A 19482-nucleotide genomic window follows, 5' to 3' on the forward strand; every position below is an offset into this window, starting at 1 on the left:
ACATCAAAAATGTCCCATTTTTAAGATGGTGCGTTAATTTTGATGCTTAGTGTATAAATTATTACAATAAATCGGTACTTTTTAAGTTATTTATTGTGAAGTTTCAAAATATTAACAATTAGTTTTTTAACGATACTTTTCAATATTCATGTATAAATTGGATGTAGTATTAAGAACTGGGTTTCTAAAAATTCATTACAATTTATCTTTTCAACCCCAAACGGAACAAAAAGGGAAAATGTCTCTTTGTTTTTAAACTAGGAGGAGTAATTCAAATTTACCGCGCTGTAATGCTTGCTTGTAATTGGTGCAACCGTAGGCAAGTTTACTCCGCTAAATTATGAAATTTTGACACTATTAACATTTATAAAATTTTGACACTATTGACTTTTAAATTTATTAGGTTAATTAATTATATCGGCGATTTTTTGTGTCTTCTAAGTTATTTCTTTAATTTTTAGATTTTTAGTCTGCATTTATATAAAAAAAACTGTTGTTTTTAGAACTCTTCAGCGAATTTTTATTAGTCTATAAATTTTCCGACACTGATTGCGGGATTAACGTCTAAGGCCGTCAATAAAAAAGTAGATGAATCTGATGATTTTTGTAGTGACATTATTTGGTGTGCATCTGTATTTTGAGTTTATTAGTTTATTCCTCCTAGAAAATCTTTTCTTTAATTTATTTGTTATGATTGGAGATCTATAGAAAGTACGCTTACTCTTTTGGCTATTATTAGCACAACTAAATACTTACGCAACATTTATTTACCATTTTTGATAAAATTTGTTATACAAACAATGACACTAATATTACAAAGAATCGCCAAAATTGTCATATTTCGCCGCTACTCACGCTGGCATCGTTTTATGTAACCCCACCATGGTCACGCACGGAGCGAATATGTTATCATTAAGTAAAAAAAAAAAATTACAGAACCTTTTAATATTAATTCAAAATGAGTTATTTATAGGTAATTGAATGTATTTTTTTCCTGAGTGTGTACTCAAAACATAAGTATTCAAGCTGAAATAACGGGAAAACGACGCATTTTATAACATATAGGTACTTACTAAACACTTTGCAACGTACTCAGAAATACCTATCGAATGAGTTCCAGAAAAAGTTGATCGCATCAAAGTTTAGGCTCCAACAATTTTTCAAGATTTATACTCCAAAAATTTTACTTACTTATGCAGTCTTATAGATTACTATAAATTTTAATTTTCGTGGAAATGGCGTACGTTTTATTTTTCACTTTCTCATAAAGAAATCGAAAGGATAAGTACAGTGGAACCCGGTAAGTCGGCCTCCGATTACTCCGAAAGTCCGGTTAACCCGGACCGATTTTCATCAGGCAAAACAAACATTTTTTCAGTTTGACTGAGTTTTTTACCAAAAAATAAACAATACTATATACAACTGTACGTAATTTAGATGTACTGTGCATATGTATTTCATGTTTTTGCAATTATAATGGAGTTTATCTGTAAGTATACTGTATTTTATTAATTTTTACCATATTTTCTGGATAGCCCGGATCGGCCGCGGTCCCGATTATCCGACTTATCGAGGTTCCACTGTACACTTATTTTCATCATAACTTGTTTAATTTTGATACTACATATTAACTTCTTGTGGAACTCATTTGATAGATATTTCTGAGTACTTTGACAAGTGTTTAGTAAGTGTATTTTATAAAATGCATCGTTTCCCGTTATTTAAGCATGAATATTTATCACCGAAAACAATAAATATACAGGGTGTCCCGAAAAGATTGGTCATAAATTATACCACAGATGCTGGGGTCAAAAATAGGTTGATTGATTCTCACTTACCTTTATACAATAGTGCACACAAAAAAAGTTACAGCCCTTTGAAGTTACAAAATAAAAATCAATTTTTTTTCATGTATCGAAAACTCTTAGAGATTTTTCATTGAAAATGGACATGTGGCATTCTTATGGCAGCAGCATCTTAAATAAAAATTAAAGTGAAATTTGTGAACCCCATAAAAATTGTATGGGGGTTTTGTTCCCTTGAATCCCCCCCCCCCCCCCAAACTTTTGTGTGCGTTCCAATTTAATTATTATTGTGGCACCATTAGTTAAACACACTGTTTTTAAAATATTTTTGCCCCTTAGGACTTTTTCGATAAGCCAGTGTTTACCGAGATATTTTGAATATTTATCGAATCCACCACATATTTGTATAATATGTGGTTAAGTACGATTTTAGAAACCTGTTAATAATCTGATGTATTTATAATTTACATTTTTAGGAAAATTTTGAAATACGAGTAGAAGCCACATCTCGATAAAAGGTAACTTATCAAAAAAATACTAAGAGGCAGACAAATTTTAAAAACACTGTGTTTAACTAATGATACCACAATAATAGTTTAATTCGAACGTACACAAACATTTGGGGGGTTTAAAGGAACAAAACTCGCATAAAATTTTTATGTAAATATATTAAAAAAGAAGCTATTTTCTTGTGGCATTTTTATAATCAAGTATATTCAAATGGGAAATAAGCCACAATTTTACCTAAAAATGATTTTATTAACGTTTCGACGCCCAAGTCAGGTGTCGTTGTCAAAATACAAAATAATGCTAAATAAACAAAAATGTTGTTGCTTAGTAAAAAATTCTTCTAATAATTTATTTAATCTGACTCATTTATATCGGCAATTCAGACACGTATTATACATTTTAAAGTAGACGACTTTAAAATGATATTGCCAATATTGATGAGTTGCGTTCCTGGGACGACTTTACTAAAAGATTACATGAAATCAATCCCAACTCAAGAATATCCGCCACAAAAAATCATAGCATGTGATCTGTCTTTAAAAAGACAATCAAATGCAACGGTGGCACTGAAATTCTCGCGTTAGAGATTCCAGAGTAAATCACGAGGGAAAACCAGGAAAAACCTCGTGATACTATCCCGACATCGTAAGTATTTGGGTTTACATTTAGTTTACTCTCAAAACTAATACCAAATTCTGACTTGATATTTTAAATTTTAAATAATACTAAAATACTAAATATGTACTAACTCGATATGTTACTGATTTACTAATTGTGGTATTTTCTTTCTATTGACTTCCTCCTTTAATATGGGTAACCACATCCTACTGCATTCTACCGAGGAATTTGCGACACAATTGGTTTCATTTAGCATAATTAGAGCCGCTTCTTTGATTTTTCTCTTTTTACTATCTGCTTCTTTTAGGACTATACTTGAATCTCTCCACTGAACTCTATGTTCATTATCCCATGCGTGTTGACATATTTGAGATCTATCAAATTCTCTATTTTTTATATAAGACTGATGTTCATTTACTCTAACGTCTAATGGTCTTGACGTTTCACCTATATAAAATTGTTCGCATTCACAAGGTATTTTATAAATACAATTCTTTGTTCTTTCTTGTTCACTGTTAGGTTTAGTTTTAGATAAAATAGATCTCAATGTGTTTGTTGTTTTGAATGTTGTTGATATGTTGAATTTATTTCCTATTGTTTTAAGTTTCTCGGATAGCCCTTTTACATATGGTATTATATTATATAGGGTGTCCCAAAAGTAGTGGAACGGTCGAATATTTCGCGAACTAAACATCGGATCGAAAAACTGAAAAATACGTGTTCAATCATTTTCAAAAATCTATCCAATGACACCAAACACCAACCCCCACTACACCCCCTGGAGGTGGGGTGGGGGATAACTTTAAAATCTCAAATGGAAACCCCTAGTTTTTCTTTCAGATTTGGATTCGTTACGTAAAAGTAAGCAACTTTTATTCAAGACATTTTTTCGAACTGTGGATAGATGGCGCTATAATTGGGAAAAACGATATATCCTGATACCATAGGTAAATTATAGAAACGGTCTAATATCTCGAGAAATACACTTCCAAATGAAAAACCAAAAAACAGGTTTTTAATATTTTTCGAAAACCTATCGACAAACGCCAAAAATGACCCTCCAACCCACCCCCCGGAGACGGGGTGGTGGGTAAATTTAAAATCTTAAATAGCAACCCCCACTTTTTATTGCAGGCTCAAATTCGTCATGAAAAATTAAGCAACATTTATTCGAAACATTTTTTAAAATTACTGATAGATGGCGCTAATAAATCTTATTTTTTCAATTAAAGCGCCATCTATCAACAATTCTAAAAAATGTTTCGAATAAATGTTGATTAATTTTTCATGACGAATCCGAATCTGTAATAAAAAGTGGGGGTTGCTATTTAAGATTTTAAAGTTACCCCCCACCCCACCTCCAGGGGGTGGGTTGGAGGCTCATGTTTAGTATTATTCGATAGGTTTTCGAAAAGTATTAAAAACCTTTTTTTTGGTTTCTCATTTGGAAGAGCATTTCTCGAGATATTAGACCGTTTCGATAATTTACCTATGGTATCAGGATAAATCGTTTTTCTCAATTATAGCGCCATCTATCCACAGTTCGAAAAAATGTCTTGAATAAAAGTTGCTTACTTTTACGTAGCAAATCCAAATCTGCAAGAAAAACTAGGGGTTTCCATTTAAGATTTTAAAGTTACCCTCCACCCCACCTCCAGGGCGTGTAGTGGGGGTTGGTGTTTGGTGTCATTGGATAGATTTTTGAAAATGATTGAACACGTATTTTTCAGTTTTTCGATCCGATGTTTAGTTCGCGAAATATTCGACCGTTCCACTACTTTTGGGACACCCTTTATATTATATATTATATTATATTATATATTATATACTATGGAATCTCTAACGCGAGAATTTCAGTGCCACCGTTGCATTTGGTTGTCTTTTTAAAGACAGATCACATGCTATGATTTTTTGTGGCGGATATTCTTGAGTTGGGATTGATTTCATGTAATCGAATGAACTATCTTTTAGTAAAGTCGTCCCAGGAACGCAACTCATCAATATTGGCAATATAATTTTAAAGTCGTCTACTTTAAAATGTATAATACGTGTCTGAATTGCCGATATAAATGAGTCAGATTAAATAAATTATTAGAAGAATTTTTTACTAAGCAACAACATTTTTGTTTATTTAGTATTATTTTGTATTTTGACAACGACACCCGACTTGGGCGTCGAAACGTTAATAAAATCATTTTTAGGTAAAATTGTGGCTTATTTCCCATTTGAATATACTTGATTAAAAAAGAAGCTGCATCTCGATGAAAACTTGCTTATCGAAAAAATACTAAGAGGGAAAAAGTTTTAAAAACGTTGTGTTTAACTAATGGTACCACAATAATGAATTAATTGGAACGTACACAAAAGTTTGGGGGGGTTTAAGGGATCAAAACCCCCATACAATTTTTATGGGATGGACAAATCTCACTATAATTTTGTTTTAAGACGATCCTGCCATAAGAATGATACATGTCCATTTTCAATAAAAAATCTTTAATAGTTTTCGATATATTGAAAAAAATCGATTTTCATTTTGTAACTTCAAAGGGCTGTAACTTTTTTTATGAGCACATTTGTACTAATAATAAGGTAAGTTAGGTTCAATCGAACTATTTTTGACACCAGAATGTGTGGTATAATTTATGACCAATCTTTTCGGGACACCCTTTATATACTTTCAACTACCTATAACTCATTTTGAATTATAGTAAAATATTTTTTAAGTCAGGAAAAAGTTTCGATTTTTTATTAGCTTCAATTTTGGTAATGCTAGCTTTTTTGTAAAAACTTGTAGTTTTGAAGTTATTTATGAAAAACTGCTTGAAAACATGCATTTTTTTCACGAAAAATTAAAATATTTGATCATTAATAACTCAAAAAGTATTAATTTATTTTAATAGCTTTATATAAGTTTTGCTTAGAATTTGTCGTTCTTTCGATGTATGGGATTAGTTTTAATAAAATAATTTTCACCCCCGAGAAGTGGTGGCATCCACTCCCAGGGTAAAAGCGCAAGTTGGCACCATGTCACATTTGTTTATTGATGTATCCTCTAACTATTCACCAATTTTCATTAAAATCAATGGAAGTTCATCGAAATCGGAGGTGAAAACTTTCAGTGACTATCTACTTATACAGAAGTCTATGGCGTCTGGAATTTTGTTTCTATCTCACGGCAATATGATCGCTTGTAGATATCTGTTGTAGGTTGTTAGCATTCATTGTTTTGACTAATTCTCTTCCTTTGGTAGTTGTAATTCGTGAACCCTAAGTGACATGTTTTAGTTGTAATTCGTGAACCTTAAGTGATATCATTATAGTCTCCTCCTGCTAAGAATTTGCTCCAAGTGTATCGAAAAAATGTTATCTTTTTGTTATTATGTTTGGGTAGGCAGTAGGTATATGGCATGGCAGACATTGTTATATGACTTCCTTGGGGACGTGGATGTGTCAGTTATGGTTTCAATTAAAAAAAAAGTGTTTTGAGTGACTCTTGCAATTCACTTAGAGGAAACAGTAGCGATCAACAGGTAGCCAAAACGCGTTCCAAGATTGCGGGTGTAATTTTGAATATTTTTTCGAGATATTTGGCACACGTATTCCTAATATAATAAAAAATGGCGGTACAGAGCCCAATTTGAAAAATATATTAATATGTGGAAATTACTCTGTAATTAAATACAATATTAAAAAAACGAGCCCGTACCGTCCTTAAGAAGAACAAAAAAATACACTTTCTTCAAATAAACTTTTTTATCCGATACCTAGATTTTGTGTCATTTTGGAACTACTAATAAAATAAAACATTTTAGTACTTAGTTCCAAAATGACACAAAATCTAGGCATCGGATAAAAAAGTTTATTTGAAGAAAGTGTATCTTTTTGTTCTTCTTAATGGCGGTACAGGCTCGTTTTTTTAATATTGTATTTAATTACAGAGTAATTTCCACATATTAATATATTTTTCAAATTCGGCTCTGTACCGCCATTCTTTATTATATTACGAATACGTGTGCCAAATATCTCGAAAAAATATTCAAAATTACAGCCGCAATCTTGGAACGCGTTTTCGCTACCTGTTGATCGCTACTGTTTCCTCTTAAAAAATAGTGTTTAATTTGATACACTTGTATTAGTAATTTAAAAATTAAAGGATATAATTTTTTCTAAAGTGTAGGATGACGTTAAACGTGAAAGTGAAACTCTTATATTCTTCCATCAATCCCTATTGATTATTATGGCTTTTTTATATTATTGGGAGCACATTTTTATCAAACTCAGTTTATTTCAGAACTAGAGTTATTGTTTTGCATTGCTTTTTCATCGTCACGGACACATTTTTGAACTGCGAAAAATCGCCAGTCACTTGATGATATACCAATTTTTTCTAACACTCCCTTTATACCGTTACAAAAATCCAGTTATCTTCTTTAGAATTGTTTTCCCTAAAAGTGGAAGTCTTGAAAGTGTTTTCCCTATTAAAGTGTAATAAAAACTAGAGCTGTTATAAGAAATAGATTAGCATTTCTGAAATCAACGTGTTCTGATTATTATCTAGTTAAGGGCGTAGGCGCAAAATTTCGCGCCATTGTGTTTTAAATTCATGCATTTTTTTCGAATCTTGAGAAAACTAATAATATTTTTGAAAAATTTAAACGCAAAATGAAATATTACATTATTACCGAGGGCCGAAAGTCCCTTAGAATAACCAAAAAGTTTCTTTTGAATGAGATATTTGAAATTAAAAATTACACTAAACTTTCTCTTTTTTTTCACCCCTGTAACTTATTAAAATAAACATTATAGAAGTTTTCAGGGACTTTCGGCCGTCGGTAACATAGACCAGGGCATTTAGCACTAAAAACACCCGAATAAATAATTTTTTAAATACAGCACCTAGAGACCTGCAGTTTTTTGCATTACGTTGAAGATGACGCCAGGAAAAAAGTCTACTATTCAAAAATGGGTGGAAATGCATAATTGCACTGTAAAGTGCATAAAATGCATCAAAAATTGCATAAATATAAAAATAAAGTCAAAATCAGTATACTAAGGAACAAAATTTATTATTTGGGGGGTTTTTGGGGTCACTGAATACGATTACGGCATCAGAATTGACCTCCGGATCACCTGGTGCCCAAGGTCACTGCAAGATACGTCATCTTCTGGAGTTTCGATGGTTTTTGGCATTAAATCGATGCAAACGCGTTACTCGCCTGTTTTAGGGGTCGCTAAGTACGAATATGCCATCAGAATTGACCTCCGGAGTACCTGGTGCCCAGGGTCGCTACTAAGGCACGTCATCTTCTGGAGTTTCAAGGGATTTCGGCACTAAATTGATGCAACTGGACTATTCAGGGGTTTTTGAGGCGGTTAAACACGAATCTGCCGTCAGAACAGACCACTGGATCACCTGGTGCCCAAGGTCACGGCAAGGGACGTCATCTTCTGGGGTTTCGACTGTTTTCGGTGTCAAATTGGTGCAAACGGATTACTCGGGGGTTTTTGAGGTCGCTAAACACGAATATACCATCAGAATAGACCACCGGATTACCTGGTGCGCAATGTCACTGCAAGGGACGTCATCTTCTGGAGTTTCGAGGGCTTTCGGTATTAAATTAATGCAAATGGATTAGTTACGGGTTTTTGGGGTCGCTAAACACGAATATGCGATCAGAATTGAACTCCGGAGAACCTGGTGCCCAAGATAGCTACTAAAACACGTAATCTTCTGGAGTTTCGAGTGTTTGCGGCATTAAATTGATGTAAGCGGATTACTCACTGGTTTTTTGGGGTCGGTAAACACGAATATGTCATCAAAACTGAGCTCCGAAGTACCTAGTGCCGAGGGTCGCTACTAGGATACGTCATCTTCTGGGGTTTCGAAGATTTTCGGCATTTAATTGATGCAAATGGATTACTGGAGGGTTTTTGAGGTTGCTAAACACGAATATGCCTTCAGAATCGACACCTTGTGCACCTGGTGCGCATGGGCACTGCAAGAGACGTCATCATCTGAACTTTTGAGGGATTTTGGCATTAAATTGATGAAAATGGATTACTCGGGGTTTTTTAAAGTCGTTAAACATGAACATGCGATCAAAACAGACCATCGTAGCACCTGGTGCCCGCGGTCACTCCAAGGGGTGTCATCCTCTGGGCGAAGTTTTTCGGTACTATATTGACGTAAACCGATTACTTATAGGTTTTTGGGGTTGCTGAACACGAATATGCGATCAGAACAGACACCGGACCAGCTGGTACCTAGGGCACGCCATCTTGTCGAGTTTCGAAAGTTTTCGGTACTAAATGAATTCATACGGATTTCTAATGGCTTTTTGGGGTTGCTGAATACGAATACGCCGTTAGAACACACACTGGAGCACCTGGTGCCCAAGGCACGTTATCTTCTGAAGTTGCGTGAGTTTTCGGTACCAAACTCATACAAACGAATTACTTTTGGGTTTTTGGGGTTGGTGAATACGAGTATGACTTAGATGAAGGATTCTGGAATATCTAGTGATTATGATGATCAATAATAACGCCAACGCATAATAACATTGTCATAATAAAATATAGTAAATCGATCTGGAAATAAATAAAGAAAAAATATTGTCAGATATAAATAAAGTTTATATAAATTTTATATAAACATAAGTAAAAAAATTGAATAGCACAGTCAGTCCCTTGCAGTGACCATGATCACCAGGTGCCCCATGGGTCTGTTCTAATGGCATATTCGTGTTTGGCGACCTCAAAAACCCCCCGAGTAAATCATTTGCATCCATTTTATGCCGAAAACCCTCGAAAATCCAGAAGATGACGTCCATTGCAGTAACCTTGAGCACCAGGTGATTCGGTGGTCTGTTATGATGGCATTTTCGTGTTTAACGACTCAAAAGCTTCCCGAGGAATCCATTTTTATCAATTTAATGCCGAAATCTCTCAAACTCTAGAAGAGGACGCCCCTTGCAGTGAACTTGGGCTCCAGGTGAACAGGGAGTCGGTTTTGATGACATATTCGTGTTTAACGACCTCAAAAACCCGTAAGTAATCCGTTTGCATCAATTTGATACCGAAAACCCTCGAAACTCCAGAAGATGACGTCCCTTGCAGTGACCTTGGGCACCAGGTGATCAAGAGGTCTGTTCTGATGGCATATTCGTGTTTAACCACCTCAAAAACCCCCTGATTAGTCCAGTTGCATCAATTTAGTGCCGAAATCCCTCAAAACTCCAGAAGATGACGTGCCTTAGTAGCGACCGTGGGCACTATGTACTCCGGAGGTCAATTCTGATGGCATATTCGTATTTAGCGACCCCTAAAACCCGCGAGTAATCCGTTTGCATCGATTTAATACCAAAAACCATCGAAACTCCAGAGGATGACGTCTCTTGCCATGACCTTGGGCACCAGGTGATCCAGAGGTCAGTTCTGATGGCGTAATCGTATTCAGTTACCCCAAAAACCCCCCAAATAATAAATTTTGTTCGATTTCGACTTTATTTTTTATATTTATGCAATTTTGGATGCATTTTATGCACTTTACAGTGCAGTTATGCATTTCCACCCATTTTTGAATAGTAGACTTTTTTCCTGACGTCATCCTGAACATAATGCAAAAAACTGCAAGTCTCTAGGTGCTGTATTTAAAAAATTATTTATTTTGTGCTAAATGCCCTGGTCTAACAGTGCAATCTTTCATTCTGTTTTTCACTTTTTCAAAATACTTATTAGTTTTCTCAGGATACCAAAAAAATCAATGCAGCGCGAAATTTTGCATCTACGCCCCTAATGTGATACTTTCTTTTATTTGATTCGGTAATTGGTTCGAATGTTACGTGTTTGGATTTTTTGTTAATTTGGTCTGCAGTTTGAAAGTAAATTTTAATAAAAGACTATAAATATGCTTAATTTCTTTAAAGAACCTATTAAACTTTTTGGTGGATTCGACCGTTACTTGATGGAAATTAATTTTATCTAATACTGAAAACTTTTGTTTTCAATGGGTACTTCCACAAAATTTATTATAAAACCGATAAAACTATGTGACTACAGCTGTTTCGACAGAGTGCCTTTCTCAAATAATTTATTTTACTATGTGTTTGCATTTTAAAGTCTCGAACTGAATAGTTTGAGTAGTGGGGAGCTGTTTGTGGTTGTCTTTTCTTCTCATTGTTTGATTTGCGTGTATAGAATAAATTGCTATGTAGAAATGCTATCAATGAGTGTCCCCGTTTAGGATTTTGTCCTCTTCAGGGTTTGTAGTGAATGTAAAATGTGGCCGTAAAAGCAAACAGTCCGAAAAACAGACTGGGGCAAGTGTCGTGTCCTGGTGTTTCTGGTGTTCCTGGGTTATGCCGGACGGTGGTGTCCAGAAGGCTAAAAAGACGACAGAGAAGAAAGTTTGATGGAGTTGTTGTTGGTTCCATAGACATTTACGTGTACTGTCCGTGCTTTGCTCTCGACCAGTCTCCCTAGAAACCCTTGTACAACGACAGGCGAACCTGCGTCCCTCGTCGGCGGTCAGGAGGTGGCTTTTGAGCGCAGCGTGGACAGTGAGCGTTCGAGTGATGAAAATAGTTGCGGCTATTTTCTTGGGACGAACAGGTATAATTGTGCAATGAAGTTGGGAAACCGCAAAAAACCAACTTCTCCCTGTTCGGGGTAGGGAAGAGGATGTGTTATAGGTGGGGGAGAGCTGTTTGTCTCAAGCAAAGCAGTAAACAATTGGTACAACAAACAATTAATCAACAAAATTGTAATCCAAAAACTCCATAAGAAAGCCCTGAAATTAGTCTTACCACCACCACAGAAAAAACCCAGTACTTTCTGCATATGGCAAGATATCAACATAGCCACACATAAAAAAGAAAGGAATAATACCAGCTTTCAGAACTAACAACAACTTAAGTAAATACATTAAGAACATAAGAGCTAAAAGAAAAAGCAATTACAGAGTGGTGTTTACAAACTGACATGCCGTGGTGGCTGTCCAAAAACTTACATCGGTCAAACTGGCAGAACCTTTGACAAACTTATAGCAGAACACAAAAGGGCTTTCGACAATAGAAAAACAGATTCTACGTACGCAGTTCACCTTCTAGATCATAAGCATTCTTTTAATAAAGAGTTTCAAATTCTTCATATTCAAAATAAAAACATTACGCTATCTTTATTAGATTCTATCGAAATTAATAAACTAAAAAATACAGATATAATTCTAAATGACCAACTTGAGACAAACAGCTCCCCACTCCTAAACCTATTCAGTTTAGTTCAGTCAAATACATTAGACATTAGACGGTAATACATCCAACTTCCACAGAAAACTGGAAGCTGGAAGCACGTTGCCACTAGCGCCTCTGTCGGCAAGAGTTGAACTACGTTTTCTCAACGTAAACATACAAATTTAATTTTGTTAATTTTTGGATAATTAATTAGCTAATCTTGGTAAATTGTGTTTTGTATTTTTACACAAAATGTCTTATAAAATAGGTTCGATAAAATGGATTCTCAGCAAATACCTAGGATGGCAACAAAATTAAGTAAAAAGTGTATTACTTGGCGTCAATTCACCCCGATGAAAGGGCGTTTAGCTGCAATTTCTTTTTACAAGAAGGCTAACCCCAGACTGTATAGGAAATTTATTTTCTATTATTAGGGCTAAGGATACACGTGATAGTGTGAAATTTAGGTGTAACTTATAAAGGGAGCTTCAGATAAAATTAATGATATATTTAAAAGGTGTTTTTAAAATTATATACAAGAGAGTGTTGAAAATGTTAAATATAATTTAAAATGTTACTTACATGAAACTCTCCAAAATGTATATACCTTCCTGCAAATGGTCACAAAACTTTTATAGATAAAATTTATCTATAAAATTTAATTTTAATTAATATATAATAATAATTAATTTTATAGATAAAATATTTAATATTTAGATCTTTTAATAAAAGCGTATGTAAATAAAATTAACGATAGTAAAAAGGAAAAATTATGTAAATTAAAAAGTAAGAATATAAAATTAAAGAAAATAGCTCACAATTTCTTTTAAATGCATAGTTTGTGGTTACAACCCATACCACTAGATGGCGCTATTTTGTTTGCTTCCACAAAATTAATGGGAAATGTCAAGAGTTGTATATAATGTATTATCGTCTAATGTATTTGGTTCAGTTCAGAGACTTTAAAATGGTAAAATAAATCACTTGAGAAAGACACTCGGCCGAAAAAGCTGTAGTTGTAGCGATATAGTAATAATAAATTTTGTGGAATTATTGAAAACAAAACTTTTCAGTATTTTATTGTTAGCTTTTAAACTCTTTATAAAAAATGCTTGGATTAGATGAGAACCTAAATTATACCGAGTATTGAAACTATATAATGGAAAACTTAAAAAGTAAAGTAAACCCGTGTCAACCCTAAACGTTATCATTTAAGCGACATTTTTAAAACCACAGTAGCAAAACTAAAATTTCTTTTCCCATTTATTTAGAATCCAGATGAAATATTTGGAACATATTCTTCTATTTTCCATTCTATGACTTATCAAAAACTACAGTGATTGACCGTTGATAGAGACAATATTTATAATAAAATCGAAAGAGACTGTGTTGGATCATGATATTTAGTGTCAGTGATGTACTATGCTTAAACCAGAAAAATAATACGCGTGGAAAGCATTATAAAAAATGTTTGATTTAACAATGTAAATAATGTTAAAATATCGTGTTACTAGGCTATCTACTGATGCTAAGCCCCGAGAATCACTGCTTAGTGCAAATCTTCGTTTTGGGTCAAATTCCTCGATTTCCAGTGAAAGTTATTATGGTAGTGCAAGGAAAAAGAGGCCAGCTCCAAGACCTCCAATTCCAGGACTGTATGGTGAATCTAATGCTAGTTCATTGACTTCAACCCCTAGTCAAAGCGTGGTAGGTAACCTTAAATATATGTTCTTGCGTGTTCTTGCTTTAATTTTGCTTTAAATGTCTTAAGATTGATTGCAATCAACTTTCTTTATTGCAATCAATTACAACGCAAAAAACATCATGTTACAAATGTAACAAACTCAGTTAAAAAAATTTTCTGAAATTTATAAAATGGAGTTTACTACCATAATTTTTCTGCAGACACAGTGCAGATAACTTTGTTCTATCGATTATGCAAAGTCATGCGGCGACATTATTTGTCAACAAAAGGTTATTTTTCAAAGACTGGAACATGTTGATCGAAATTATCAAAATACTAATGGGCTGAAAATTTAAATATACGTATCTAGAAATACTTAAAAAGTCTATCACTGTTGTTCAATATAAAACAAAAATATTTACAAAAATCTTGCAACGGAATGTTGGAGACAAACTGTAGAGACGGACAGGCAGACAGTTTGCACTCGTCGCATGACAACTTAGTTATATAATTAATTTGCGAAAGCTCTAGGTAAGAACTGAGTTAGAGCTGTCTACATAAATCTCAAAAAAAAAACATTACCGAACTTTAGGTTTACGTATATATTTATACTGTTTCATAAAGTATTACTTCTATTGAAGTAAAGAAACACAGACTTACTCACAATCATTTAATTTACTTCGACGACCGGTTTCGATCTCTACAATATACAGATCATCTTCAGGTCGGCGTTACAAGTGATCAAATGCTACAATTAAAGAAAGCCAGAGAAAATAGAAAGCCAAACATTTTGAAAGGTATGCAACTGTTGACATTTCAGAACAACAAACTGATACATACGTATGTACACATATGAGAAACAGGTACTCATAAGCACGCATACGCACATAGATGTATGTGGTTTATGACTATTTGTTAAATTAAGTTACATTTTAAATTTTTTTTAAAAAACCCTTATAATTTTGATCTATTTACATGCCGTTACAAGGAATGCTTTATAAGTTCATCGATAACATGTTTAAACGTCCAGATTATGCTAATAGGATAGCTAGGTGAGGGACTGGGTGAACGGACATGCTACACCCTGTAATTATTAATTCATTATTTTCTGAACATACACTATCATACAATAGCTTAAACAAACCCCATCCTTACTCAGATCACCTTTAATAATCTCCAGTTTTTTAACCAATATTTTAATTTGACATTCTCTTTATCTAATTAATTTCTTATAATTCTCTACATTCCATAGATTTCCTAGTGTCAGGCACCTACAATGATACACTAACTGACATCCCTTAGTCTTTTGACTGGGAACAATATAAACTTGCAACTTATTTGTCTTTTAATATTTGTCTTTTTCCTTACTTTGACCTTTGCCCATAGCTCAAAAACACCTAAGAGCAAAGACCTTTACAATCGTACAAGTGCTTACAATAAGTCAATTTACACCTAGCTGCATTTATTAACATTCCCAACCGAACGTTGTCTTTCTCATTACTAATACATCTGTCTCTGTTTCACATCACACATCTGTCTTCAGGATCCATTCCAATTCACTGTGTTTTGACCTACGAAGCATGTCCGTTCACCCAGTCCCTCACCTAGCTATCCTATCAGCATAATCTGGACGTTTAAACATGTTATCGATGGACTTACAAAGCATCCCTTGTAACGGCATGTAAGTAGATCAAAATTATATGGGTTTTTTAAAAAAAATTTAAAATGTAACTTTATTTAACAAATAGTCAATAACCACATACATCTATGTGCGTATGCGTGCTTATGAGTACCTGTTTCTCATACAGTGCGGTGGAATAAGTGTTGCCCCCCCCCCCCTGTTAACTTGTTTATTTTAAGAATATAAGCAAAACGCTCAGACGGGTCGATTTTTAGACTAACCATAGTATATTATAGCATCAACGTTTCGAACTTTACGCGATCCCTCTTCAGGTGACAGGCATAACTTTGATTTTTTTAAATGGTAAAGTAGATCATGTGACACCTCATTTAACAGCTTTTAAAATACTAATTTCAAAAATGTATAATACTTTAATCATTTTTGAGATCGCAGGCCCAAAATTTCGGTCGAACTTCTTTTAAACGCATTTATTTTTTTCGAATTATGAGAAAACTAATAAGTATTTTTGAAAAATTTAAACGCAGAATGAAAGATTAGATTATTACCGAGGGCTGACAGTCCCTTAGAATAAACAAAAAGTTTCTTTTGAATGATATATTTGAAATTAAAAATCACACTAAATTTTCTCTTTTTCCCACCACTGTGACTTATTAAAATAAACACTATAGGAGTTCTCAGGGACTTTGGACCATCGAGAATACTGTAATATTTCATTCTCCGTTTAAATTTTTCAAAAATATTTATTGGTTTTTTCAGGATTCGAAAAAAATGATTGCATTTAGAAAGAATTGGACCGAAATTTTTCGCCTACGCTCTCAAACATGATTAAAGTGTTATACATTTTTGAACTCAGTATTTTAAGAACTTTTAAATGAGGTGTCACATGATGTACTTTCCCATTTAAAAAAATCGAAGTTATGGCTGTCACCTGAAGAGGGATCGTGTAAAGTTCGAAACGTTGATGCTATAATATACTATGGTTAGTTTAAAAATCGACCTGTCCGAGCGTTTTGCTTATATTCTTAAAATAAACAAGTTAACAGGGGGGGGGGGGCAACACTTATTCCACCGCACTATATGTGTACATACGTATGTGTATCAGTTTGTTGTTCTGAAATGTCAACAGTTACATACCTTTCAAAATTTTTGGCTTTCTATTTGCATTTTGATACAACCAGACAATGTTCTAACTCTGGCTTTCTTTAATTGTAGCATTTAATCACTTGTAACGCCGACCTGAAGATGATCTGTATATTGTAGAGATCGAAACCGGCCGTCGAAGTAAATTAAATGATTGTAAGTCTGTGTTTCTTTACTTCATTTGAAATGAACTCACATATGCAACCCATTCAACATTTATTACTTCTATATTTTTATTACTACGAGGCTACAATTTTATACCATTTTTGTGTTATTTATAGCAACATTCTCCGAAGGCTACACCCAAACAGAGAAAAAATAAAAGAGCACCTCCTCCTCCCCCCAAGTTTGCTTCTACACCAATACCGAGTCCGAAAAAACCGGATGAAAACACCACTGAATCCCAAACTGAGTCTTCCATAAAACCCGATGATCTTCAACAAGAAAAAACAGCGAAGGATGAAGTCAATAGGAACCGACAAAGCCAAGACATGCAAAGTAAGTCACATTTGTTATGTTTAGTGAAAATATCTGAATATCTAAAAAGTTCTAAAATATAGGAAAGGTTATTTCTGCACTAACCAATAACGTTAATTATATATTCTAAGTGTTTCCACAGTTTTCACTGTATTCCTTCACTCAACCGTTCTTTCCAGCTCGTTCTGTTTTGCCAGTCCCCTTCCTGTAGATGTCTATTCTCAATTGTTTCTTCCACTTCATCTCTAAAGGATCTTCGGGATCTGCCTCTCTTCTTTCTTCCTATCGGGCTCCACTCTGTTATTATATTTATCCAACGATTTTGGTATGCTCTTCTGACATTTCGGCACTAGGTTATTCTCTTTTGTTCGATTTAGTCTATTATATCTGAGATCACTCACATTCTTCTCTTAATCTCTATGTTATTATTTATTCGATCTCGTCTTTTTACTCTGCAGCTTCTCCTTAGGAATTCCATCTCTATTCCTCTTATTTTGTTTTTGGTTTTCTTATTTATTGTCCGTCCAATTTTCACACCCATAAGTAAGCATATTTCTTGTCATGGTTTTATCATGTTTTATATATTCTTGTTTTTGTTTTATGCTTATGTTCTTATCCCACAGTACCAGGTACAATTTTCGTATGCAGTCTCTTGTTTGTCCTAGTCTATTTTTTTATCTTCTTCCGTTGTTCGATATTATCAAATCTAAATACTTGTACTTGTCTGTTCCTATGATTTGTTTATCTTCGTATATTTCCAGCTGCTTTATTTCTGTATTCTTCGTTGTTAAGTATGTATTCAGTTTTTTTTGGTTTATTTCAATTAATTATTATTATTTAAAACACTAGTGATTAAGTCATAAAGGCGACATGGAAAGCCCTTTAAAGCCGAGGTGTAACCAGGATGATCCTAAGGGGGCGGGGGGTTACATTTACTTGAAGGTCTCTGGGGGGTAAGGAATAATAATGCTGTCAAGCGTATAGAGCTTAAAGTACATCCAACGGGGGTAGGGGTGGGCAGGGGTTATAACCCCCAAAACCACCCCCTGGTTACGCCTATGCTTTAAAGAAATGAGACTGAGAATGTGCAGCCAGTAGGTTGCTTCGATAGTATCCAGATTGAACTAGTTGGTAACTTTATTAGGTAACCACCGATATACGAAAGCGTATGTTCTTTACTCCGTCTTTACCAGCAAGTTGCGTCTGACGAGCTGATTATAGCGAAACATGTGTTACAGAATGGTAGGTAGACGAGGTGTAAATATTCCTTTTCGTGTTTAATAAGCTAGGCTTCTCGGCAAAATTGGACTAACTAAAGATACGTAACATTATTCCTAGCTTAGGCGATTATCAAACTTCCGCTTCTTTTTATTTATTCAGAAGTCTATATAGCGACATATAATTTTAAAGATTGGAAATGGCACTTCGTCATCAAACTGCTTCCTTTGATTTGATTTGAAGTAAGATGAGAGCTGCTTCTTTGATTTTTCTCTTTTTCATGTATATTTCTTTCTGGACTATTGATGCATCTTTTCATTGTAGTATATACTCGTTGTCCCAAGTTTGTTTGCATGTCTGTGATTTGTCGAAGTCTCTGTTGTTGATATGTATGTTTTATGGTCGTTTATCCTGACAGTGGTCTTGGGGTTTTTTCCACATGACAATTGTTGCACATTCGCAACAGTTTTTTTTATAGATGCAGTTCTTTGATTTCTCTTGTGTGTTATTAAGTTTGGTTTTAGACAAAATAGATCTCAGTTGACCTATTGCTTGTTTTGAATGTTGTTGTGACGTACTGATTTTCTGTCCCTTATAATTTTTCTAATACCTTTACATATGTTATTGTTTTCATCTTTAATCTTTAATCTTGTGACTATTTCTGGATTGCTTATGTTGTTTTGTTTCCTTTCTGAAATCTTATGAAATTGCTTGTTTATAAATGACAACGGGTAATCATTTTTTGTTAAAACTTTGTTAGCAGGTTTTTCCTTCCTGAAATGCATGTTCATTAGATGAGGCGTTTTGGCATTTTATAATGATTTGACGATTTCCTTTTTGATGTTTATGTTGTGGTTTGAGTGGTAATCTAAATATCTGTTGGTTTTGTGTTAACTTCGGTTGTATATCCTGTATCATCTTTTGTGATTAACACATCCAGAAAAGGAAGTGATTTGTTTTTTTCTTTTCCCATGGTGAATTTGATTGATTCTTCTTTATTTTTGATGTCCATCAGGAATTTATTTAATGCTTTTGGTGCGTAAGGCCTAAGGCCAAATGGGGAACACATCTTTATATATCCACCATACTGGTATTTCGATTCTTTGTTATAGGTACATTTCCTAGATTAATGATTATAATGATACTCAAATATTTTTT

At 34.0% G+C, this 19482-nt stretch overlaps 1 protein-coding gene across 5 annotated transcripts in view; it reads left to right on the forward strand.

The window, feature by feature from the left end:
• The window catches only part of LOC126879616 (MICAL-like protein 1), a 386924-nt gene that overhangs the window by 348730 nt on the left and 18712 nt on the right, over window positions 1–19482 (forward strand). For all 5 annotated transcript variants that reach the window (XR_007696158.1, XM_050642786.1, XM_050642788.1 and 2 more), the window contains 2 exons: window positions 13678–13870; window positions 16911–17127. Coding sequence is in view for 4 of the 5 variants with exons in the window: in XM_050642786.1 (XP_050498743.1) it covers window positions 13678–13870; window positions 16911–17127 (410 nt within the window). In the remaining variant the exon portion in view is untranslated. The remainder of the gene's footprint in view (window positions 1–13677; window positions 13871–16910; window positions 17128–19482) is intronic.

This window comes from Diabrotica virgifera, chromosome 2 (assembly GCF_917563875.1).
Source record: "Diabrotica virgifera virgifera chromosome 2, PGI_DIABVI_V3a".
In the NCBI taxonomy this organism is placed as follows: domain Eukaryota; kingdom Metazoa; phylum Arthropoda; class Insecta; order Coleoptera; family Chrysomelidae; genus Diabrotica; species Diabrotica virgifera.